Genomic DNA, 27,195 nt, shown 5'->3' on the forward strand with positions numbered 1-27,195 from the left:
TACCCATATATGCACACACATAAATACACAAACACATTTCCTGCAGCCTAGGACAGACTGCTACATCCGATGGTCTTTTCCACTACACTCCATGGATTATGTCTATGGATTTACATCACTTTCTCCCTCCAATCATGGCAAGTCCCTCTGTGCTCCAAGTCTTCCAGAATGATTTGCCATTAGCTATTGAACTATTGACTGTGCTATAGGTTCATGTCTTTATGTGTCTGTACAAATGTATGTGTGCCTGAGTCTTAACTAAATTTGAATATGCCTATATACAGTTTGCGTGTGGGTGTATGTTTGTGTAAAGATAGGAGTGGGAAAGCTGTTAGCTACAGAGTTGCACAGGCGGATATATCGCACAGGCCAGTGGTTTTACAGCTGTGCTTTACTTCCATTAGGTTAGGCACTGTTAGACAGCACCAGGTGCTGAAGGCATACACACACATACATATACAAGCTAATGGGCCTTGTGTGGATGGGATGGGCATTAATGCACACGTCTGGAAATGGGGTGTATATAATCCTCACGTATGCTACTGTTTTTGACTGAAATTGATGATGCACATTAATGCACAAACACAAGCTCACGCAAACCGGTCTACACAAACACCCACACACCCATACAGTACTGAGCAGATGCAGCAATTTGTTACTTGCCTACAAAAGGTCCAACACACAAGTACATACTGACACACTTATAACCAATTTGCATAACGTCCATGTGAATTGCTTTAATTCCTTCCCAAACATTTAAGAGTGAATTTTTCATACAATGGGTTCAGCACCGGGACATCGGCTTCACACTCGTGAATACAGGAATATAAAAAATCCTTAACTACCCATTCACACACCTCTTTGCATTTATCCATAGAGCCACAAATAAACACAACATCTATGTATTTAAAAATACTATATTATAAAAAAGCATGTGTGTGAACATAAAATAGAGAGCTCTATAGAAATCTGTTAATAAGTAAAAGCAGTTCTTCCCTGCAGGAGGCGTATTAGTGTGAATGTGTGTGTGTGTGTGTGTGTGTGTGTGTGTGTGTTTGTGTGTGTGGGTGTGCGTGCAGTGAGTGAGAACATGATTTTGCTTTGAGTGAGTCACAGTACTGTAGGAATTCTTTTCTATTTGTGTCATTCTCCACTGTTTAAAGCCCAATGGCTCTCACTGAATCCACATAATCAGTGATGATTAGATTTCATGGTTTCACCAGGATGGTAAGCCTGCAAGGATAGTGAAATTTATTTACAGAGTAAATAAGGAAATGGACAGAAATGAAAAAGGGTAACACAAAAAATACCAGAGAGAGAAACTAGATATGACATGGTTGGGTAGAGCCGGTTGAGGAAAATAGTTTATTTTCTTCTTGTTTGACAATTTAAGTCTTGTCTACTTAAAATGTTCTGCTGTTTTGCCTGCGGCAAACAGCAGCATAACTGGGGGAGGGTGACACACCAAACACAGTCTGTCGAAGAGAAGGGAAACTTGTGTGTAGGCCCTCAACAAGGAGGGAGATACAGTACACATAATGCAGGTAGCACATTTGCAGTACCACATGGTTTGTCAAGTTTTCAAAGACGAATTGTATTTGAACTCCAATAACAGCAGGGTGAAGCCATTTCTAACACCAAGCATGAAAGGTTTCATTTTTACGGTACAGTTTGAATATGTGAAAGAGTGCTGTTTAATTATTTTTTCCTGTAAAATAAACAAATTTCAAGACCAAAACCAAACTTCTCTTGAAAAGAGTGAAGGGCTGCAATGCAATGGAGCTCTAAACAAGGCAGAACTGTGAACAACAGTGGAGCGGCGACAGTTGGCAACTTGTGATGAAATAACAAGTTTGCAAAATAATTCCTAGTTTGCAATGTTGTCTCATGGTGTGTTGTCACGTCGTTAACATAAACAAAACACTGAGAAATAGAACTTGGAGTGTGTGTGTGTGTGTGTGTGTGTGCGTGCGTGTGCGCACAGCGTTATTGTAACACTGACAGCCTGCATCAAAGCCAAAAGTCCACCAGTTTTTTAGTTTGGCAAATTAAAGCTGATCAGAGTTTTCATAAACTTTACAGCTGATTCCACTCCATGGTGCTTAGAATAAATAGCAGTTTCCTGACCTTTGTTTCCAATATCACACAGCAGTCACCATTGCACGCAGAAGTTGCTTACTACGATTATAAGCTCTACAGCCCTATTTGTAGGATCACTGCAATGCGTGGAGACAGAGGTCCAATTTACAAGTGGTAGTTGGTGATTGTATTGCAGAGCGAATATACAATGTCTGATTTTCTCCCACAGTCTTCCAGACAGACGTGCTGTTTTTTCCACAATCTCAAGGGTCCTCGGATAATTCCAATGCCAAGTGACAAGTCAAAGAGAAAAATAGGACACAGAGAAATATGTTTTGAAAATCTATCAGCACTGTGCTAAATGCCGCCGGTGAGCAGTGACCATGAAATTTTTTCATTGTGCACAATGGAAATAGCTGTCAAACAATGTGGAGTGTTGTAGGGGGCCGAAACTTACAAGTTGATTAAATCAATCATCATAAACACAGCAGCATGTGAGCTTTGCATTGAGCTTTAGCATGAATTCCAACACCCACATTTTAAAATCACGAAGGAAAATTGCTTCCCCAGCTGTTCCACAGGGCATAAATTCTGATAAAAGAAAAAAAAGAAAGGCCTATAACTCGAAAAAATGCACAGATCAATTACATCAAAGAAGAAAACTCACTCCTACCCTACGATTTCACTTTCTGTATGAGTGCATGAGCGCAATCACAGAGGAGCCACGTCAATATGATTTTCACATAGGTCCCCCTGAGAAACATTAACCGTCCAAATAGGGCTAATGGATCATTTACATGCTTGAGTAAATGGATTTACAAACGCATAATCGCTTACTGAGTAACCAACATTAATCTATACTAATTTTAATCAAATTATGGTGTTTACATAATATTTAGTGAAACCAATTTATTGAATTTTAAATGATCAATTATGAAGTCGTTGCCATAAAAAACCTCTTAAATTTGTTTACTGTAATCCTTAATAGTCCTTAAATGATCTCTGCTTCCTGCACATATCTTAATCCCCTTTATTTGAAGCTTTATTCACTTTACTAATGCCAAGATCCTTTGACAATGCAGCAGTAGTTAGGTGGTCCATTCAGAAGATTGAAAATAAAGCCTGGGCTATTATTTTGTGGGTTAATTATTATAAATTGAATGAATAGTTTAAGAATTTCACACATTGAAAAACACACGTTTTAAAAATCTATCATTTCGTTTCATTCTTGTTATTTGCAATAACACATACGAGTGTGGTTCAAGGCAAAGGTCTCAATCTGTTTTTTCCAAGTTAACAAGTAAAAGCTTAAAAGCGAAATGTTTCAGTGAAACCTTATGTGTTGAGGTCAACTTTTTTATTGGGGATTCAGAGGCTCCATTGTTACCAAAAGCAACAAAGGTAAAGCTAAAACATGTTCATGTACATTCAATTTAATTTCAATAGAATTTACGGCACTTCCCTCCATTCCTTACCAAGAGATGAAGAACTCAAAGTTAATCTAAACCCAAGGCCTTCTTGCTGTAAGGTGACGGTGTTAACAAGCCACTGTAATGCCTGTTCAATGTTCATTAGCTCCTTATTCAGTTCTGAACTTTAGACCAAAACAGGTTTTTTTGCTCCAATTGAGTGGTTGGAATAAAAAACTGAAGGACAGAAAGAGCTGATAGAGACGCCTTAAAGTTAAGATGATGCCCAGAGTTCATGGAATTGAGGCAGATTTTTGATGCTGCCTCTTTAAAGATGGTAATGTCATGAGTGTAGGTCATGCATAAGTCGATGTGTTTGTGTGGATTCAGATGTTGTAATTGGACTTTTGAAAGGAGTTTCTGCTTGTAGAGGTGATGTTTTCTTTTCAGCTTTGATTTTTCAGCTTTGATTCATTCATCTATTCAGTTCAAGATGTCTTTCCTACAGTGATAGCGCCCTTGTGCGCCCTCTTCAGTGAAGGGAAGTGAGAAGAGAGAGGCAGAGTAATTTGTATGAATTAAGGCTTTAGCGATACAGATCCTAATCAGGACTAGAACAAAATGGTGCGGTGCAGAGGCAGCTGGAAGTTCAAACTTTAATAAGGGTTTCTTGTCATCAATATTGCATGCTTCTTCAATCTCTATCCAGTTCCCGTGCTCTGTCCACATCACTGCATTTTGCAATGGCAGTGAGTTTTTTCAGGCGCCTTTCCTTTGCTTCACTCTCCCTGAAGTGTAGAACGCCGCATGACATCTGCACATCTGTAGCAGTGCATATGTGCATCTCATCCAGATAAACATCCACCACATGAAAAGAAAAGTATGGAGAGAAGTTGTGTGGAGACGAACGGAGGGGAAAAAAAAGAAAGAAGACAGATCCAGCTGCTCTCACCGACAGACGAGTAATGACTTATCTGTCTGCCAGTCTGCCATTTATGGAAGATCAATCCTATCAATTCTCTGGTGCCCATAATATCTACTTTGGACTGGAAAATGAGCACTGGGTAGAAGCCTACGACAAAACACTGAAGCATGGTACAGGAGACAAAGAGGATATGAGAGTCAAAGGAAAGAGAAAAGGATGTTCAATAAGTGAGAAGAAAGGAAAAGCAAAGAGGAGGATAACTGCCAACCATTTTCAAATAAAGGGGGAGAAAATGAGAAGTACCAAAACAACCAAGACAAACAAACAAAGCAAACGTGTTGTGATGAGAAGGGAAACTAAAATCAGACTGTAATCTGAGTGTCACTGCTGTTGGAATTTGAGTGTGGCCAGCCTATCTTCAGCCTGCTGTTTCTACTAAAGGATACATTGGCATTAACTGTATGTTCGAGGCCAAACTAGTTTGAATACTTCAGAAAACTCTGTTCAGGTGGGAGACTTATCTTTGTCAACACGGTCGCCTTTAACACAAAACACAAAAACGCATAAGTTCTCTAAGAGGCAATCAATGGTATTTCCAGGCCGTTCTTTGTATTGATAATGACGCTGACCTTGTTGCATTCCACACCAGGGCAGCTGTGAAAAGCTCTGTTTTATAACGGACTGAAGGTATAACCGGATTCTTGAAAAGATGGGTTTTGTGTTAGTCGGCATGGGGACTTAGTGTGTGTGCGGCGAGTGTCACAGACTGCCTTTACAGAGTATGTGTGTGAATGTGTGCAGAGGCTCACCACACCTCTTGCAAACCTCTCTCACGCTGTTGTGTTCCATTAATATTACGGCACAATAATTACCCCTATTAGTGTTGTCTCTTGGGATAAACACGCATATACACACACATGCCACCGCCTATACACACACAAACATCTGCACAGCAATTTCTGTACTTTTCATCCCAAACCACCATCCTATCAACATAAGCTCAGTAATGCAGAACAGTAAATTGCAAGACTGGTGCTGTTTCATTCCCAATTTTACAAGGAAAAGCGACACACATACATGTAGATGCACATTTACCTATCGTATAGTTGTGATGAATATAAATTGCTCATTCCAAAGTAAATGGATTCTAAACAAAAAGTGTCTCTCCCATCAGCCTCACCTCATTAACATAGATCTCTTTTTCATTCGGATGAATTGGAATACCATGTTCGCGTCGCACGCACACACGCACGCACGCACGCACGCACGCACGCACGCACGTTCCACTTCCTCCATACCAATTTTTGTATCAGACAGTGGGAGCAGGTCTATTATACAGGAAAGCAAAACTGTTTCCAGCCAGTCACAGCATGTTGCACATCAGAAATTACTGATGCTTATTGCAAATCAGTGAAATATTGGTGTGGCGGACAAAAAATACATAGAACCTTTTATTCAATAAAGCTTTTTTTCTCTTACCTCTGCGTCTCAGTGCTGTACTGGCCTCTACCCACTTGATTGACGGCACAAAGTCTGAACTGATAGGTCCTGGCCGGTGTGAGCCCGCCCACCGACGCCTGGGTCACAGCAGGATCGACCTCCGACAGGTAAACCTTCCAGGGCGAATCTGGATGAATGACAAAACGTTTATGTTGGGATGACATCTCACTGAGAGAGGATACCGTCAGCAATGTGTACTCCAACGATTTCAAAAGGAAAGGTAGGGAGGAGGGCAGAGAGGAAGGAGGGTGCCATTGTGTCACGGAGGTTAGGAAGGAACAACGTGATTTACGAACTCCTTGGAAAGCAGATCGGAGGAAATATAGGAAAATAAATACAAAAGTGCTGGTGTTCAAATTTTATTGTGCCAGTGTGTATTATCTTTAGCGTAAGCTTTCAGTTATCATCCCACCAGGCACATGTTTGTGGGCGTAAACAGTGTCGGCCATGATAAGACAGTATTTATAGTGGCCTATTCTCTCTATAATACACTCCAAAGCCTCTACTCTATCACACACGTACGTGCAAATCAATGAACACATATAGCAGGTCATCAGTGTGTGGGTGTTGTTATCGATTCAGCACGGTTTAGGTTCAGACCTAACTAACCTACTACCTAGATATTTAGGCTGCATGTCTAATCTTTCCTTACAGAACATATCATTATTTTGGTGTACTCCTCTGAGCGGTACTGGGCAGCTCCTCAAATGCAGACAGAGGAACAAATAATTATTGTATTTAATATATTAACTGCATTAATATTTGACATTCACACACCAGCCCAGCCTTTACTTGTCTTTGCATGTAAAGCTCAGCACCCTGTCTCATCCCATTTGTTTCAGCAGGGGAGAAACTCTACAGTCGTCTCCCTCCAATCTGTTTCTACCATATTTCTCTTCCTTACTCCCTTCCTCCTCTCGATCGCTCTCCTTCCACTTCTCATCTGACAAAGAGCCAGCCTGCTGTTAAAACATCTGTGATTGTGAAGAGAGCGAGACACAGACAGAGAGAGAGAGCAAAAGGGAGTTGCGTGTGTGTGCATGTGTGTCAGTGTGCATGCGTGTGTGTGTGGCAGAACAACAGTGGTATTTGTAGGGGAGATGCATGTACATTTATGCAGCAACACCATTCCCCATATGTTTGCCTCATCTAAATGAGTGTGTGTCAGTGCCTGGTAGACAGTAACCGAACAGCTGTTTGCTGCTTAGGGACTATAAAGTATGCCTAGGGACACGCAGGCGTAAACACACCCATACATATACGTACTGTTCTCCGAGAGCTCCAGCAGGTAGTACAGCAGGGGGGAGTTCCCATCGAAGGGGCGCAGCCAGGACAGGAGGACGGAGCGTGAATCCGAGTCATTGAGGCGAGCAGCGAGGGAGCGAGGGGAGTGAGGCAGCTCACTGAATACAAAAGACAGGAAACACACCCAAGCTAAGTTTGATATTCATTTAGTCACTTGAACAGAAACCAAATCCAATTCTGTAAATTGAATTGAAAACACAAAAATTGATGTGTTTGAATCTAGATAAATAGGTGGAAGTCTAGCAGTTGCTTGGATATTTGCATTGTGATATCTTGTGTGGTAAATGTTGTCCAGCCATCAGGGTTATTTCTGTACTTTCTGAGCTTTGTCTAAAACCAGAGAAACAAAGAAACACTGGCAATCCATTATGCACAGGTGCCTATCGTACCAGCTTACTGGTGATAAAGACATTAATACATCATTAATCTTCATAACAAAACAGTTGGCATGGGAGAGGAGGACTGATGGAACACAGAACTCAGTGTGTGTCTATGTGAGGGCTTCGTCTGCTACCACAGGTAACAGGAGTGAAGATATTACAGTAACAGACCACAGAAAAGATCTAAATACATCTCAATATACATTACAAAACAATATAATGCAGTCAATTGTGCCACAGCTAGCTTTGGTCTTTATTTATTTGCTCATATTCACAATACTGTGTGAATATGCCCAAGCGAGTGTATGGGTTTTGTCTATGTATTGTTACGCTTGACTGGGTATGAAATCCAAAAAGTGTTGGAATGAAGAGATTAAGGTAATATGGGTGCGCGTGTGTGTGTGTGTGTGTGAGGAAGAGAGGGGCCGGGGGAAATGAGAATGATGTTTTCTTTTCTGAGCTGACATGATCATATTAATTAATAGATGAGCTCAGAGAATGTTAGAGGAACTACCTTCATAAAGCCCACACATAGCACACATATACACACTCACAAACACATGGATGGGTCTTTTGGGAGTTGAACCAATAACCTGCTGGTAATTAGTCTGTCTCCTCAGCCGCCAGCGTCTGTTAGCCTCTATGACCCATTGAGACTGAGCTAACGAGAATGTCAGTCTCTCTTGCTTCCTCTCTCTCTTTCTCTCTCTCTCTCTCTCTCTCTCTCTCTCTCCATCTCATGCAGGCACAGGCACGCGCACACACACGCATGCTCACACACACACACACACACGCGCGCACACACACACACACACAAAATCAATCATACAGAAGTCACAATATTTACCAGGTTTTTGCACAGCCATAAAGAGAGACACACTCACTCTGTCTGAGTTTGACACTTGTGACCTCCTGGCTCCTGCTACTACTTCAACAAGATGTGGACAATGCAGCAACTGTATTCATATCTATGTATTCATATCATATATGTAAGTGCCTTTAATTATATAATATATTTATATGTTAATACAGTGGTTCCCCAACTTTTTCTGGAGGGCCCCACTTTTATAGATCAGCGCCCCCCACTTTGGGAACCACTGTGTTAATCTATAAAGACCTGATTGTGCAGTATTCTCTCATAATAACTGCAATGTGGCTGAGAGTATGTTACCTCATATTAACACCTCATGTATGTAAACATGTATATAACTCTCACACCCACAGACCAATAAGGCCTCACATTTGAGGTTTCAGATAGCACTAAACACTGTATCAGTGCTGCTATCAGATACCCACACAGGCTATCTGATAGCAGTATAACAATAACACTACCCTACATCGACGTCACACCTTAGACGTGTTTATGACAGTTCTGTGGTTTACAGAATGTCTGACCCTCAATGGGATGTGGCTATTATTGGAAACATGCAATTATTTCATTAGGAAACTGCTGAGATAAGCTGACACTTTCTACCGGCAATGTGCCAAATCACCTCTCTGCTTTCCCTGCTCTGCATATTCAATCATTTTTTCTAAGATGCTTGAGCCTGAGGCAGCCTCCCTGTCAATCATATCTGGAATTTGAATCAGCCAGACTGCCTGGCTGAGGATGGGCAGTTTGTTTTCTCACTGGTTTGCACGATGACAACTCCAGCTCCTTCTTGTGTCCCATAACAAGGAAGAAAACAATGTTTAATTGGTTTACTGAACACATATATTTTCTTACATGAATATTGTGAATGATTGAAGGTGTGTTGTGAAGGTAAGGCAAGGTAAGTTAAGTTAAGGTAAGGTAAGGTAAGGTAAGGCAAGGTAAGGCAAGGTAAAGTAAGGTATGGTAAGGTTAAGGAAGGTAAGGCAAGATAAGGTAGGGTAAGGTAAGGTAAGGTAAGGTAAGGTAAGGTAAGGTAAGGTGAGGTAATGTAAGGTAAGGTAAGGTAAGGTAAGGTAAGGTTAGGTAAGGTAAGGTAAGGTAAGGTGAAGTAAGGCAAGGCAAGGCAAGTTAAGTTAAGTTAAGTTAAGTTAAGTTAAGGTTAGGTTAGGTAAGGTAAGGTAAGGTAAGGTAAGGTAAGGCAAGGCAAGGCAAGGTAAGGTAAAATGAAGCTTTAACTAAGTTAAGGTAATTTGCATAGAAGTGTTATGGAGTCAGCAGACATAAACAGACATATTTTACACATTGAAACAGTCAGATGTAAATCATATAAGGCGTTATGGTTCTTTAGACTCACATGACTTCAAGGCGTGCAGAGTGTGAATCGTTGCCAGCCTGTGACGTCACAGCACAGGTGTAATCCCCAATGTCACCTGACCATGTTTGACCGATAGTGAGGGAGCCCTGCCGCACAGATACACGGCCGCCAGTAGGGACGATGGGCACGCCACCGCGACTCCAGTGGAAGCTACAACAGAGAGAACATACAAGCAGTGTTATTTAGACTCAGAAATACACAAAAAATTCATAGTAGACAGATGCCGTAGGAGTACATATGCCAGCACGTACTGTATGTCATCTGTATGTAAAGCGAGTACCTGACATCCACTCTGGCGTCATGTGTGGCATTACACTTCAGTGTAGCAGTGGTTCCCTTGATTACTCGCTGGTCTGATGGAAGCACAGAAATGAAAGTACGGCCTGCAAAATAAAAGAGGAAGACATAATTAAATAAACATAATTAAATTTCATCATGTGACCCAATATCAAATAGACGGTGGATGTACTGCATGTGTGTCGCTGCAGAATAATGACAAACTAATTAACCTATAGTTTAGCCTTGTACCACTCAACTTTAACAGCACAAGATAGCTTCCTCTATTTTTCTCGCTCTCACAGCCACACAGACAAACATTTAAAATGTTCTCGAGACACTTATAAATTTACAGGGAAATGCCTCATTTATCACACTATTGTTGCTCTGTTCGGCTGAGGTATTATTGGTTTCATACAATTGAGAGGCAAACAAAAGAGCGCAAGGGTAAATGTATTTTGATGCAGCGTTTGTCGAATCAAAAGGTATCTATTATGTCCCTAACGCATAACGGCATCCGGAGTTGTGAGCAAGTTTGTAACAAAGAAGTATACAGTTTATATAAGGCAGGGGCACTGCTGGTAACTCCCTTTAACAAATGAAATTGGACAGCTGAAGATAAATTAGTGTACCATGTCTGTTTTGCTCTGTTTAATGCATTGCATATCGAGAACTTTAATATAATTGTTGGAAACAGTGTGTGTGTCGTTGAGTGTGCCTCTTACTCCAGACAGTGAGTGTGGCTGACGCATTGATGGTCCCCTCAGTATTGGAGGCGACGCAAGTGTATTCTCCTGAATCCTGGAAACTGACTGGCTGGACCTCTAAACCACCTGTCTGCAAAATAGTGAACCTGGGGACTTGGACAGAGCCACTCGCCAAAACAAGGGAGCCTAGAGGGAGTAAGTGAGTGAGACAGAGTGAGAGTGAGAGTGAGAGTGAGAGTGAGAGTGAGAGTAAGAGTAAGGGTAAGAGTGAGAGTGAGAGTGAGAGTGAGAGTCAGAGTCAGAGTCAGAGTGAGAGTGAGAGTGAGAGTGAGAGTGAGAGAAAGAGTAAGAGTAAGAGTAAGAGTAAGAGTGAGAGTGAGAGTGAGAGTGAGAGAGAGAGAGGGTGAGAGTGAGAGTGAGAGTGAGAATGAGAATGAGAATGAGAGTGAGAGTGAGAGTGAGAGTGAGAGAGAGAGAGAGAGAGAGAGAGAGAGAGAGAGAGAGAGCGTCAAGTTAAAAAATAAAACAATAAAAAGTTAAACTAGCCTTTTTTATTAATAGTTCAAATTACACTTACAGTTTGTGTGTGTGCTGTATGTCTATTACCTTTCCTCCAGGTGATGGCAGGTTGAGGAGCCCCACTTGTCTGGCAGGTGATCAAGGCAACGCTTCTTTCAGTTACCGTTTGGTCAGAGGGAGGAGATGTAAACGAGGGGGCCACACCTGAAACAGACAGAGAACATATGGGAACAGAAGAGACAGAGAGAGAGATGGCTGCTAAGAGCCCCGTGGTGGAAAAGAAGAGACGGACGAGAGAAAGGCTTATTCTACGGATTAGAATGGAAAAAGAAAGGGTGACAGCGCTGATTTAAACACAAATACTTGCTCTGTGATAAATGGATGCTATATTCATTACCCAGCAGTGCGTGTTTATGCATATATGGAGGGTGGTGTGGAAGCTCCTTGGGGACTTTTAATTATGATCACACGCTCACTAAACAGAACGTAAATCAGCAGACACAATTGTAGGGCCCAAAGTCGAGTCGAGGATTAAGGCGGCAGGAGGAACCAGTACATATGAGGTATTGCACCAAAAAAGAAACAGACACAGACAAAGAAAGGAGATGAAAAAGGAGTAAAATGAAAGAGTCATTTAAGATGAATGAGAAAGCAGGCTAAACGGACAGAAACATTTTCCACCGGGAGAGAGAGAAATCGGGCCAAAAGTTAGCTGTTACAGATGTGTGTGTGCATATGTGTTTGTGTCTGTGTGTGTGTGTGTGTGTGTTTCAGGTGAACTCACTGGAGACGAGGAGTTGTGTGTGCGCCTGTGTTTCCCCAGCAGCACTGCGAGCAATGCACTGGAATATTCCTCCGTCTCCTGGCTGCACCCTGCGTACGGTCAGTCCTGTTGCCGGGGTGACCTTGTAACGAGGGTTGGCTAGTTTGGAAAGGGGCACTGCGTCCTTATACCACTCAATTCTTGGCTGGGGCATGCCTATGTGGGCATACACACAAAGACACAAACACACACAAACAGATGAAGAACAAATGCTAAAATGCTCCAACTCCCACTGAAAAAGCCACACACACACTTTCCACCAGTCTTTCCTCTCTATTATCCACTCTCTCTTTATAAATATGCATGCTGGCATAATGACTGCTAATAATATATTGATTGGAGGGTGTGGGTTGTAGGGTAAGGGTGGCAGAAAGGGCCAAAAAACATTCTGAATAAAAGATGTGGGCAAGTAGAGCGCACTGGAACGCCATCAGCCCACACCTGTCTGATGGACATGCCAGATATGACATGTAGGGGACTTGTGCAATTACTCCGTCTCAGCCCTCCAAACCAGTGTGTGAGTGTGTGTTTGAGAGAGAAGGAGAGAAAGAGAAAGGGAGAGCATTTGTGGGTGTTTTAGGGGGAGGGGGAGATAAATTCCACTATTTTTCTCAATCTGTTGGTGTCAAGCTTTCACATAAGCGCGTGAAGTGTTTCCCCCCCCCCCCCCTCCTCCCCGTCTCTTCACTGTCCCTGCCCTCTATCTGTCTTTCCTCTTTCTCTCATACCTCCTCCCTGCCCCTATCCCCCTCTCCATACCCCCAGGCCTCCCTATTTAATTACACTGCCACTGTATCAGATTACTGAGGAGAAACATAAACTCGCCCAGTGTGTGTGAGAGAGCAGGAGACATGACAGAGAGGGAGGAGGTGCTCCCACTTTATAGCTGTGTCCACCCAGCTCATATGTGTGCCAGTGTTTTCATGTAATCCGGTTAAACATGGGATTCAGGAACAAGTGTATAATTTACCAGCTTGGTCTCAGGATGACAATGTGCTTGACGTTGTAAGTGTCCAAGAAGACTGCCTGGCACACACACATTGAATGTGTGTAATGTGTGTAGAGAGTCAACTTTCGTAACCCTGAGCAGGAGATGGTTTGAATTTGATCTTTATAATAAATAAATCATCTTTATTATGTTGTCTTGAAAAGATGATATGGTGCAACGTGGCTGGGAGTCCATTATAGAGTCATTCAAATGCTTCCATTTGATCAGATTTGTATATTATATTATATCATATTATAGTATATTTTCTTATTTTTTTCTTTGACAATTCTATATATGTAAGATTTAAGTGCAACAAGATGAATTTTCCCTTCAATACCCCCCTCTCCTCAGTTCTTTACCATCTCAGTACCACATATTAACATTAAACACAGTCAACAACAATCGTCTCCATTATGGCTTCTACAGGAGATTATAACAAAAGTATTAAAAGAAACATTGAAACTCTTGGTGAAGTTGTCTAGCAAGTTAGCAGGAGTGCTTATGCATATCTTAAAGTCAGTTATTGTCTTTTATACTAATGGACTTTGCGGTCCATTAGTTAGATAAAAGCCGCCATTGGGCTTTCCTGGTCTATATTACATTTTCGCTGATTTCAGATACAGCATAAGATCGCCCATCCATAGGTTTGGATGAGGATGGTGATTTCAGACGAGCCAGTAAACTTCAGACGGCAATAATGTTTTTACGACTAGTAAGCCTTGGATGATCATTTGGGACTGTGCCAAAAACTGCTGTGTGGGTATTTAGTTCAAATGATTCAGCATTTCTTTTTATTGTGAATAAAAACAATAAAAACAAACCTTACAACTAAAACAACAAAGTACACAGCAGGACCAACACTGAATGAAATAATAGCCAAGTATTCAATTATAGGTAAGCTTGTGAGTCCATTATAATGACATATCAGATATTTAACATTAACTCACACACACATGCGCAAAACGTATAATGCACAGGCAAAACGTATAATGTACCTGTAGCCAGACAGGGGATTTCTACATTCTTATCCAGCTCAGACAGGATCTTGCTCTTGGGCTGGGAGGAGAGTGAAGGAGGATCTGGAGAACAGCAAGGTCAAAAATTAAGGAATCTCAAAAAATATTACAATAAATATATAATATATTTCATGTGAATCTGTATACACCTTCTGTGGATTCAACAATTTCGAACTAATACTAAACACAGTTTGAAAACATTGATTAATCAGTGAATGAATGAAAACGCCTTTCAAGAGGAATTGGGAATTTGCCCTTGCCACGTATTTATTCTTCATCAAGGAAGGAACTTGGAGTTGGCAAACTAGGAAATGTAGAGTAGTAATGGGTCCCTCCCTTGGCCCAGCTGAGTATCTTAAGTGTAATAGCATCAATGGATTTCTGTCTGTTCTATTCTGTTCTGTCTATTTGCCCTCTGAAATTACTTCCTGAGACAGTCACGGAGAAACAAATTCTCAGAGATTTCCAAGCAAAACGCACTTTTTAAATTGCTTCATTTCACTGCCAATAAGTGCTCCCTCTAAACATCCTCACCAGTGTTGCTCTAAACAGCTCAGAGACAAAGCTTCTATCTGAGCATGTTGTGAATTTAAGCTTTTACACGGAATGATTAATTCACTTTCAGGCTATTATCCCTGATTAAGCATCAGAAAGACATTGCAACTGTTCACTTAAAAGTTTAAGTAAATGAAAAATTGAAATAAATTCCTTATGCACTAAGTAATGAATTTATTCATTGGTCATGATATAATGCAAAGATCATTCATTCAAATGAGGACTTTTAAAGGAACTCAAATTTCCTTACTTTTCTCTAAGACTTCATATTCATGTAATGATGTTGTGCAACAATAATGCCTCTGACACAAAGCTGTCAGTTTAAATGCTACTGCATTTAAAAAATAAAAATTCTGCTTTTCCTTCTGTGTCATTATTTCTCTGCTTTGTTGTCATGCACAATGGAAGACTCGTGTGGAGAAGCATGGACACAAAGTGTGTGTGTGTGTTTGTGTATTGGGACAGCTGCACAGTGGATGCTGATGTTGATGCTACAGTAATTCTACTTGACGATGCTTTCTTTTTAACTTCTCCCTTTACACACATACACAAACACACACACACATCTCATAGCGTTATTGTGCATGGCACAACTCGGCAAAATTTTGACAAGAGAATAAAGAAGCTGAAAAGTAAAAGGGAGGATAGGAAAAACAAGAGACAATAACAGCCATACAGCCTGACACTGATAACACAGATGCATTAATCCCTTCAGTCAGGTGAGTGGGAGAACCCAGATGCACTAAAACAAAAAACGTTTTGGGGTGGAGGTTTAGCAGTGGGGCGAAGAGCTTTGAGTTTACACAAAGTCTGTTGTCTGCCTGCAAAACAACGATGGGGAACAGCAGCAGATGTAATCTTGATTTTACCAGTACTCACATACAGTATACAACACAGACATACTGTGGCATACATATTGAGATTACTGGATTGTGGCTGAATAAAAATGAAATTGAATAATGAATACCTCTGAGGCTTTCTTTTTCAAACGGAAATACACTATTCTGTTTCGGAATCCCTTTCATTGCATCAAGGTCTGTTGAGCTCATGGTAGAGAAAGAGGATCAATACAAAATGTATTCATCAGACTGTGCTACTCTGATACATATGGTTACATGTAGACTTTGTCCATATCAGGCAGGCGTAACAGTCCTATCAGGCCAATGAAAGAGAAGAAATGGGAAGGTGACAGGCATGAGGATGGGGGAAAGAGAAAGGCAGAGGGGTGCAAAAAGAGAATCAGCTGCAAATAGTGGGGGGTGCGCAAAGAGAATGACAGAGAGAGAGAATGAGTGGGTTATAAATATTCAGGCAGTTCTCTTTCACTAGTGAGTATTCTGTAGGCGTGGGTAGTTTGCGCTCTCTGCTTTAGGTGCTCCCTCGCTCCGGCAATCACAGCAGATCAAAAAGGCGCTGACGAATGAGGGGTGAAAAGTTTTGCTTCATCAATCACTTGCTCCCTGTCTGTATGCATGTTGTTTTCTATTTATGCACACATATCAAGGACAGGAGTGGATTGTCATGAGAGTGCTCTTGTTTGAGTGCTTTCAGCATTTTCCTATTGATTGGTGACTCTAGGGAACAAAATTAATTTAGGTGCGGGCAAAACAAACGCGTGCATCTGTGGTGCCATTTTTGTTTCGGTGTGTGGTATAAGGGCAGTGTGTGTGCATTTGTGTGTGCAAACATGCATGGATCTGAACATAAATGTAGCAGCTGCGTGTGACTAGAATGAGTTTATTATTGTTGTCATGGACAACAGATTCCACTAAAGTTCTCTGCATTGGACAATCTCTGCCTGGGGGTGTCCACAGTCATGCTTTGAGGAGAGAAATACGGATGAAAGTAAGAATAAACAGAATGAACAAGTGCCTGAAGCAGAAATGGGGGAGAAAAGATGAAAGGGGGCTTAAAATAAAAATGGATGGCACACTTTCCAAGCATTAGTTTGATGGGTGAAATCCAATAAGGCTAACGATTGATAATCATTTTAAAAGTCTATGTGTGAGTGTGTGTGCCGGTGTCAGACTGTTTGTCTTACCCATTACAAAGAGTTGTGCCCTGGCCTCCACAGGTTTGGCAGTGGCGTTGCTAAGCAACACTTCACAAACATATAACCCCATGTCAGAAGAGGTAGGGGCAGGAATAATAAGCCGACGCCCACCAGCCAGCCGACGCCCATCACGTTTCCAGGACACAACAAGCCTGTCCAAGGGTCTGAGAGAAGAGAAGAGAAGAGAAGAGAAGAGAAGAGAAGAGAAGAGAAGAGAAGAGAAGAGAAGAGAAGAGAAGAGAAGAGAAGAGAAGAGGAGAGAGGAGAGGAGAGGAGAGGAGAGCAGAGGAGAGGAGAGGACAGGAGAGGAGAGGAGAACGCAGGAATGGGGGAAATGGGAGAAATGGGAGAAATGGGAGAAAAGAGAGACACAAGGCAATTACAACATATTAAATCCATCAGTATATGTGTCAATGAGGCAAGGAATGAAAGATGACAGTCTGTATATCATAGCAGTCAGCTCCACTCAGCATGAAGGAGCTTCAGTCACTTATAGCAGAGTGTTACAGAAAGTGAATGGGTTTACAAATGGTTAGTGAAATTTCCTTTGTATAAACAACATCAAAAACACCATCCTGAGTGTGCATGTGTCTATTTCTGGATTTCTGTATACAACAGCAACACTAAGGGATTTGTTTTGGTAAACAAAATTGCCATCCAAATTTGCAATTTTCTTTCATGCAATCATTCAATTTGTGCTTGCAATCTGCATTAAAATTAGTAACTGTTTTGCTAAGGTAACAGTTAACTATGCAATCAGTGGATAAATCAGCCTTCCAGGGGCATACTGTGTGAGAAGCAGCTCTTAGAATGTTCCTTTTTCCAACAAAATAGCACAATTACAAAATGTAAAAAAAGCCTCCATGACCTCAAATAGAAACAATCTAGATTTTTACTAGTTTTACTATAAACAACAATTGGTGGTCAACTGTAGTCATCTTGAGTCACGACCAGTTTCTGTTATTCAGACAATACTGCTATCTTGGCATCATGAGAAATAACTTTGGATACAACCTTTGTCGGCATTTTATGGACACAGGTTGTAAAGGAGAGACAGAGACAAATGCAGTGTGGTAGAAAGAGAAGACAAGTCATAATACTTGAAGATCACACTTGGGGCTCCATTTTCATAGATCAGTGCGCTGCCCCAAAAGCACAGTTAAGTCAAGTGTGCACTGTGCAGGGGGAGTGACCAGGCGCTTTTGGTATTGTCATCATAGAGAGAGCAGTGTTGCCTGGCGCATGTGGGTGTGTTTAGGATGAATACATTATCATACAATATTGGTGGTTGTGTCAGGGGCGAGAATTGAAACTTCCAATCAAATGTCAGTCCAGCAGCCAGGTGCTTGGAGCGTTTCTCCCACGGAAGTTATTTCTCTCTTGAAGAAACTGATGCCCTTGTGCGTGAAGTACAAAATCGTTAAGAGCGAGTATATGGAACTATAAATAAAATACCAAAGCCAAATGACATTAAATCAGCTTGGAAAGAAATAGCTTTAAAAAAATGTTCTGACCCAACCAGTTTCACAGTGTAAGAAGGGTTTTAATGACTTGAGAAGAAGCGGAAAGCATAAACTGTCAGGTAATCGCAGAGGGAGTCTATGACTGAAGAGGGGGAAATAGAAATTCAGAGAGGATTAGTGTTTGGACCATCCTGGGGCGTTGGAGAGCCAGGTCTTTTTTTTAATACGTTTTGGTTTGAGATTTTTGTTATTATTACTATTATCATATGAAATTCAGAAGTGAATTCTGTCTCACAGTTACAATCATTTTTAATGACACGACCACACAGGGAAACTAACTGTGGAATCAGGAGTCACAACCAGGCAGCTTCAGATGCAGAGCAGAGGGTTTGTTTTTCCCCCAAACTGGTGGTGTTTTGTTAAATATTTAATTAGATTAATGAGATGGATGAGAGCAATGATACACACACGTTCATCGCTGAAACTACAGACAGCTGAGGGATCACATATCCATCGCATTCTGATATCTGTATTGCTGGCTAATCACCAGAGAAAACAAGTTTGTTCAGTTGTTTTTTTCAAGTCCATGGTCTCATTTCCTGAATCTCTCCTAGTTGGCAGTGCTACAAACAGGGCACATTCTTATTGTTTAAAATAAAGTTTCCATTGAGGAAAACATGCCTATTGTGTAAGAAAGTTAATGACTTATTGATTCATTACCATGAGGCAACTTATTGATCAATGATCATTAGCCAATGTAGATGAATGAATGTAATTAAAAGTCAAAAATCTCCTCAGCTAATGTCAACCTAAAAACCCACCTCTCTCTCTCTCTCTCTCCATCCATACCTCCTCCAGGCTATGCCTCTTTGCACTTATGTACTGTTTGACTCGAACTTAGCTTCTTGGCACTTACTCTTGTTCTCTCAAGACTAGATCTTTGCTTGTGTTCTATTCAAATCACATGTACCTGACTTTGTCTGGCAAAGGACTCAATGTAAATATTTTATTGAACCGTATGGAATACAAAGCGAGCATGAGACTTTGGTTCAATCTGACAAGAATAATTAGTTTCTTATACTTCTTCAAAGAGTTCAAACCACCACAGCTGTTGGGTCAGAGTGGCATTGAGTGTGTGCATGCGTGGGTGCACATGTGTTGGCAAGTATTAATATGGAACTGTGAATTTTCTTTGTCTAGTAAAAAAATATTTATGTTAAAGAGATAATGAGCTGTGAGTTTATGTGATGTCATTCATTTATCCTGGAACAAAACACTGCACTACACATTTACATGTTCCTATTGTATGTAGGCATGTGAGTGTATGAGGAGTACTCACCTGGCATTAGCAATGCACTCCAATATAGCCTCATTCCCAGCCACCACTGTTGTCTCTTTAGGGCCAATCACGATTGATGGAGCCACAACCTCTGATTCAGGATCTATGAGGGAGTAACAAAGATAAATGGACATGCCAATATTGCTAAAACAAATTCAAATGGGTCTGCATAGCAAAATAGTATAAAACAAAGTCAAATCACAACAAGATCAATGCAAATCTATTTAAAAATCCATCTGTTACATCCGTATACAGTACAGTCCGGAATGTGTATAGGCCTATAGGAATGTGTATGCATGTAAATCAATGGTGAACTGGTGAATGTGTAGATCGCAAAATAATTGAGGAGTAGGGAGTGAAAATTAACAGGCAAGCTCAGGTACAGATGGGGGAGGGGGTGGGGGGCGAAGAGAGGGGAGAGAGGGACACAGGGAGGCGAGGAAAAGCTTTGATCTCTCCTTTGAAGGGAAGGAGGAAAAGGTGGTAATTGACTCGCTCTGCTCTTTTTTCCTCGACTTCTCATTCTCTTTCTTTTTAATCGAGAGAAAGAGCTGAGAAGTCATATTCCCGCTGTCACACAGACCAAGAGATGCAGGAATGTGAAGACAGGCACATGGTAGAGTGCACACACACACACACACACGCAAGCGTGCGTACTGTCTTGACACATACAGTGACACTAACTCGGAGTAGAGGTTGAGTCATTAATGGGGAAGATAAGTGAAGTGACACAAAAAAGAGAAATGGAAAAGTAATACTGGAGGACTCTATCACTCTCCTCCTTACCTCTCTCTCACACACACACGCACAGCCCTTTTGCCTTTAATTTCACTGTGCGGAGAACCACATGTTATAAGCTGCATTACTGACTGAAAGGTTTAAATCTCAGAGAAAAGTGAGGTGGAAGAGAGGGAGAGAGAGAGAGAGAGAGAGAGAGAGAGAGAGAGAGAGAGAGAGAGAGAGAGAGAGAGAGAGAGAGAGAGACGGGGAGAGGGAGATGCAGCAACACAGGCAGTGATTGCGGACATGGAGAGAGTGTCCATTAGCTGTCCAGTATGGGAGGGAGAGGGTCACACAGGGTCTAGTAGCCATAAGCGAAGCTTTAATGGCAGCAGCAGCCGCAAATAATGAGTTGAGGGGGATGTGAACCCAACCTGTTAACCTGAAGCAGGTGTCCAAGGGGAACAGGCAGTCAAATCCGAACCGCATTAACACTAGTATGACAAGGGAGAACACGGAGGGAGGAAAAAGGGCTCTGAAGAGAGATAGTGTATGTAGATGGGGACAGAGTGGGGCTGCGCAGATGGTGTTCTTCCTGCAGTGACAGCCATGATGTTAGAAGTAGAGGGGAAAGCAATATGCCATATGGTTGTGTGATCTACACTCTCTCTTTTCCTCTCTGTCAGCTTGTCTAACACCCTCTTTCTCTGAGAAACTCTCCATCACTTCATCTCTTCTGTGTGTCATTCCCAACTGTCTCGCTTCCACAGTTATTCCCTCTCATCCCTTTATCTCTTCCCTTTAGCTTGTTTAAATAGGGATTACTAAATTAATCATCACCAACTGGAAATGGAGTGTTGTTATGGGATGCATGTGTGTAAATGTGCAAGATGCTGGCAGCGGATTTTATGTAAATGGTCCGCAAGCTTAATCTAACTAATCTAACAATTGGATTTCTCGTTTGGAAAATTAAAACCGTTGCGGGCCAGAGAGGAAGAGAGGAAGAGTGAGGGACAAATTGAGGGAAGTCCATGAGAAGAAGAGCCACTTAAGTACTTAAAAATGAACGAATCAACACAGACGAACTGGGGGAATGGCGGAGAAGGACAGATATGATGGTGAAGTTAAAAGACAGCAGGTTTATGTGCATGCGTGTGCTGGGGCGTGTGCATTACAGTAGATGGGGGCAAAGCTACAACACTCTCGCCGGTGCAATCACTGCTGACTGACAGTCAAATGCTGCTGAGGTTACACTGCTGAAATGTGGAAGAGATGAAAAGGTCTCGTTAAAGGATTGGATACGAGCAAAGGCAAGACAGGTGCAGACAGAGAGTGAGCGATTGAGAGATATGAAGTGCTATTCTGTCCGCAGATTAAAATGTAATCCCTCTCTGAATGTATTCTTTTATATTAAAACTTGTTCTTCAATTAAATCTGTCAGTCACTCCAAGTGTTGTCCAGTGTGGGTGATGGTGACGTGTTTGTGCATCCCTGTGTGTGTGTATGCGAGTGTGTGCTTGGGCATGTGTGTGAGTGAGCTCCCTATGACTGGAGATTAGTGTGTTTTAAGCCTTTTACACAAATCCCTGCACAGGCCTGGACAGCAAAGGAGATTGGCTGGAGGCTGGACACAAACACATATGCATGCGCGCACACGTGCACGTACACACAAACACGCGCCACACAGAGAGAGGCTGATGTTAGCTCGGTGTGTATTAATAGAGTTGTCAGAAATGTGTCTGCAGGGTTCACAGCCAACTAACACATATCACACTGAGGCCATATACACAACAGCCAGAGAAGACAGGGTTTGAGGAAGAGAGAGCAAGAGCGAGGGACACGGAGAGAGAGCAAGGCAGAGACAGAGACGGGGGTATTCAGGTCTACAAAAATAAAAATAAATGGAGAGTAGAGGGTGATCGTTCGATGATCTCTCTTAAAAACATTGTGTGTGACTGTGGGTTGAGTGTTTGTGCATGTCACTGCACTCATTAATGCTGCATGCTGACAGCTAAGTGTCACCATCTGACTACACTTGCCTTAGAATGCCAATATAAAACCACAAGCCAGAGAAGCCACACACACACACACACACAGAGACTCACTCACACACACACACACACACACACAACAAGCCACACCGCACCATACCAAGGGAAGAAGATCCACCCCCAAGGGGAGACACACACACACAGACAATGGGAAGCAGTGAGAGGATCGAGAAAGATGGCCATTTTTAAATATTCATGTCTTCCTACAGCTGCCAAACCCTGTATCTATCCTTGTCATCACGCAACACAAGTGAAGGGAGGACTAGATGGAAAGATGGCGAAGAAGGCGAGATAGACCAGGGAAAAGAGGGGTGGAAACAAATATGGAGGAGTAACGCTTCAGTGATGCTCTGGGGAGAGTTCGATGATTATTCCGTTCATTTTCAGGGTAGGATTTAGATTTTTGGCTGCTTGTCAAAACCCGCGACGACATAATGGGCTAACATTTCAGCATCACTGTACTGGAAAAAGGGGCATGTGCAATTGATTGCCCGTAAAGCGTCAGAATATTTCACCGCGTCCCGATAAATCGATTAAGCCCCGAGGGAGGTTGGCCTTGAGGTTACGGAGGCCAAAATGTAAGCTTTCCTGTCAAGCCCCCAGCAAGAAAGAGTGAAACCACACGGGAGGAACATTCTTTACTGTATGTATCCACCTCTGCTGCCAATGTGACCCTGAGCAAAGCACTTAGCTGAGTGGCCCAACTCTCTGACCTGCTGTTAGGGCCGTAGGGGATTGGAAATATTGCAGTCTGTCCAGGGAAAGAGAGAGAGAGAGAGGAAGACAGAGAGAGGGGAGGAAAGATAATGTTAATGTAAATGGTGTTTTACCTGTTGACCCGCGGTTCTTCTTGCCAACTGTCCATCAGCCAAAGAGAAATGACATGATATAAGTGGGAGAAAGAGGGGAATAAGGAACGGGGTAAAAGGGGGAGTAAGAACACAGGAGAGATATCATTTAGACTTCAAGTGGCTCCTCTGGGCGCAGGAACAAGACACTTTGAGCAAACGCAAACAAAACACAGGCTTTTGCAAATCAGGAGCGCAACCTATTCACAGAGCTGAAGGGGCGAACGGGGAAAGTGTAGAGGATGAGGAGGAGGGAAAACACAAGCAACACAGAGAAATGGCGAGTGGGTGAGAAAGAGGGAACACGGCCATGTTATCATGTGGACCAGAGGAAGACAAGTTGTTTGGAGCCCATCCATCACCTGCTGGTAACCAAATTTCATCCCTCTCATTCACACGTTCCTGCACTACCTCTCATTTGCTTCCTGTGTTTCTGGGGAGACTGGCGAGGGGGAAGACTGAGAAAAATGATGGCATTGACATTCTACTGGCAGAAATCTACATTCACTATTCATCTATCAATACACGAGCCCTTCACGCCCCCATCCAGCCGCTCGCTCGGCACTGACAAGATGCGCGTGCTGGAAAATCTGCATTGGGTACTTAATTTGGATTCTGACGCTTCACATCTGTGTCAGTGCAAAGTTTGTTCAGCCTATGGAAGACACACACTCGCACACGCACACATGCACAGTCTGATTATGATGGAAAGTCGCTTGATGAGGTAGTGCATGAAAGGCCGCCAGTGAAAAAAAAACATGAGGAGCAAAATTTCAGGAGAAGAAAGCAATTCGGCTGTTTGATCATTATTTCTTTTACAAATAACAAAGATTACGGTGTCGTATGCGCACACCATGCAATTGGAACGAGCAGGCTTTTAAGTCAAAATCTTGGAAATGCGTGCGAGTTTAGGAGGGGGTCAGGAACAGAGACAAATACAGAAGCTCAAAAACACATCGGCTTTGGTCCGGGGGCATACAGCCCAGCATGTGTGTATTCAAATGATGTGTCATACTGAGTCATATTCAGTTTCAGAATAACAATAGGGACGTTAACGTGAGAGGGGCGCATGTGCATGTGTTGACGCGGCCCAACACGCTGCACATCCCCGCTGCTTTCACAAGCCTTTTAAATGCAGGGATCACTTTTCCTCAATCGATGAATTTATCGCTGTGCATTTCACAGCAAACAATAACTGCCAATAAAAACAAGAAAGGCTTCCAGAGGACGCAGGGCTGCAACTCAATATCGTGATCAATATTACTGAAATGTGTTTAACACAAAATTTTACATGTTGTGAAAATATCATTGCGTACGTATATGTGTCTGTGGCTGTTTCAAGCTCAAAAATGATTTGTATTCATGAATTCACCGCTGTGTATTCCTACTGCCTGAAGGACCTGAAACAAGCAGGTCACCATGTCCCCTGTGTGTGTTGTATGCAGGTGTGTGTGGGTGTGTGGGTGTACAAGAGCTTCCTATTAAATTCAACCATCGTTTGTGCTATACCTGTCCTTTAGTGGATATGTGTGTGTGTGTGTGTGTGTTTGTGTGTTTGTGTGTGTGTGTGTGTGTGTGTGTGTGTGTGTGTGTGTGTGTGTGTGTGTGTGTGTGTGTGTGTGTGTGTGTCCGTGTGTGCGAGTACACGTTTATACAAAGATTGCTACTATGTGTCTTATGTCTCACTAGCTCACCTGTGCAGGAAGTGACCTTGGTCCTAACCCATCATTCTCCAGCTCGGGGTCACCTATCTGCAGCAGCACCCTAAAGCCTTAATGACTAAACTCACCAAGCCACCCCCGGCTCCCTAACCGCCACCCCCCCACGCCCCCACCCCCACCCCCACTGGCACCCTCACCCCCTCCTCCGACCTGCTTGGTTGTCCCTATCGGCCCACATCTGCATTCTCTGCCAGATTTTCTCCAGCTCTTGCTTTTTTAGTACATTTAGGCCTTTTTCTTGCAAACTTTCTCTGTCTCGGCAGCTGAGAGCCCAGAGTTCAATGTCAAAAACCTTACTGTTCCAATTTACCCTGTCAATCTCTGCCTTGGTTTGGTTCCTCTTTGTGGTTCTGAGACACACATACACACACACACACACACACACACACAGACAGAAACCTATTTGTAATTCATAGCAATGACTAGATGACTAGTAATGTAACACTCCAATTTTCAAGCCTGACACATTGAGAGGTACACACGTACACAAACACAGAGAGACACACACAGCAGTGAAATAATAAGCAGGCCGGTGTATTGGTGTGTTGACCCCAGGCGACTTCCTTATGGACCTGAGCAATAAAATGTTGTACAGTACTCAAAGCGTTTCTCTGCTCACGTCCAATAGTCTGCCAAACAAACAAAAACAAACACACGAACACACGCGCACACACACATATAAACAGTGTGCTTTTTTTTTAACTCACTTGATTCCTGTATTTCTCTCTTTTTTTATTTCTCACCTCTATTTTCCAATTTTATTCTTCCTCTTTACATGTGGACTTGGCGATGGTTACATTTTCCTGCTGTCTACCTGTCTGTACTAGCACCGTTTGACCTTTCCAATTTGCCATGTCAATCACACACACACACACACACGCGCACACACACACACACACACACACACGCAAACACTCCGCCCAATCTCTCATACATGCACAGGTAAAAGTTGGTGTCAATCATCCTTGCATGGAATCCCAAATGTCACCAGGTTTTGACATTCTCTTTGCTCAGTCTAAAAGGAAAAAGGTTAGCATTTCCGTGCTTTTTCCCTCAGCCTTTCACTCCCGGTTGTCCCTCTTGGCAACCTCGTGTTCTTATACAATTTGCACTCTGTTCATTTCACTCTTGTCATTCCATCTTTACGGCTTCAAAAAGATTAGTGCCGAAAATGATAACTGCGCTCATATGTGAGGCCGTAAAATCCCACTTGTCTTGTTAAACACTTACCTAGGTATATACCCTTCTTATCAGCTTGATGGGAGAATAGAGAGCACAAGAATATAATAACAAAAATGTGCAGTTAATTTTTTATGTAAAAAATGTCCAACCCTCTGTGAGGTGAAGTAAAACGGGAACCATGACAAAACATAAGGCCATTCAATTAAAATAGAGGATAAACGTCGCATTTCTACTCATACAAATCAAACAAAGTGTGCTGCTTCCACAGGTCTGCAGACGGAGGTAAGGTAGGTAGACTCTAATCCCACAGGAGAAACAGAAGAACATTGAAGGAAAGGGAAAAATGTGGGAATGAAAGTGAAAGGTGGAGGGAAAAACAGGCCATGAATAGGACAATGATATGCAGGTAGGTGTGTGTGTGTGTGTGTGTGTGCGCGTGCGCGCGTGCGCGTGCGTGTGCGTGCGTGTGTGTGCGTGTGCGTGTGTGTGCGTGTGTGTGTATTCATTGCCAGTAGAGATGGCATAACCTGCCCGGAGCGCATCACCTCAGGGTTGGACTAACAGATGGAAGAGGGGCCACAACAGACAAGAACAGGAGATACATCATAACTTAATCAGGCTGTTTCTCACTCCTCCTTCTTCTTCTTCTTTCCCCGGAACGCTGCAGGGCAAACTCTTCTCTAATGCCCCCTCCACCTTGTCACCCTTTTTTCAAACGTCTACCTCTCTGCGCTCCCCTCTCTCTGCCCAACATATTTGTAGCAAAGAGCCCCTCAGCATCAGTGAAGATACGTTATGTATGGGGATACACACTTTTAAGTACATCTTTCAGAAAGTGGTAATCCAGCTGAGCATCCGCTGTCCCCCTGTAAAGCCGCTGCCTTTGACACAGCCCATTCACTTCATCGCTCTCGAAAGCCGACGGCATTGACTACATTGCCGAGGAGCGAAGGGACACGGCCTGGAGGAATGTGACAGATCAATGGAGGGTAACATGTCCTGGCATCTCCCTCAAGGCTAAAGGGCACATCAAGGCTCACAGTCTATGGAACAGCATAAACATCCCCGTATGAAGTCAAACGCTAAT

At 42.5% G+C, this 27,195-nt stretch overlaps 1 protein-coding gene across 3 annotated transcripts in view; it reads right to left on the bottom strand.

Annotated features, from left to right (window-relative positions):
• Window positions 1–27,195, bottom strand: part of LOC142996992 (protein sidekick-1-like) — a 171,448-nt gene that overhangs the window by 45,361 nt on the left and 98,892 nt on the right. For 2 of the 3 annotated variants that reach the window (XM_076148139.1, XM_076148138.1), the window contains exons 6-16: window positions 23,188–23,214; window positions 19,587–19,689; window positions 16,773–16,948; window positions 14,156–14,239; window positions 12,134–12,328; window positions 11,437–11,553; window positions 10,849–11,016; window positions 10,128–10,230; window positions 9,827–9,997; window positions 7,180–7,316; window positions 5,893–6,040 (exon numbers count right to left, since the gene is read on the bottom strand). In XM_076148139.1, the coding sequence (XP_076004254.1) occupies window positions 5,893–6,040; window positions 7,180–7,316; window positions 9,827–9,997; window positions 10,128–10,230; window positions 10,849–11,016; window positions 11,437–11,553; window positions 12,134–12,328; window positions 14,156–14,239; window positions 16,773–16,948; window positions 19,587–19,689; window positions 23,188–23,214 (1,429 nt within the window). The remainder of the gene's footprint in view (window positions 1–5,892; window positions 6,041–7,179; window positions 7,317–9,826; window positions 9,998–10,127; window positions 10,231–10,848; window positions 11,017–11,436; window positions 11,554–12,133; window positions 12,329–14,155; window positions 14,240–16,772; window positions 16,949–19,586; window positions 19,690–23,187; window positions 23,215–27,195) is intronic. The other variant, XM_076148140.1, reaches the window with a different exon arrangement.

The sequence above is a fragment of the Genypterus blacodes genome, unplaced genomic scaffold (genome assembly GCF_046128005.1).
Source record: "Genypterus blacodes isolate CSIRO-AG114 ecotype Tasmania unplaced genomic scaffold, CSIRO-AGI_Gbla_v1 ptg000039l_1, whole genome shotgun sequence".
NCBI lineage: Eukaryota > Metazoa > Chordata > Actinopteri > Ophidiiformes > Ophidiidae > Genypterus > Genypterus blacodes.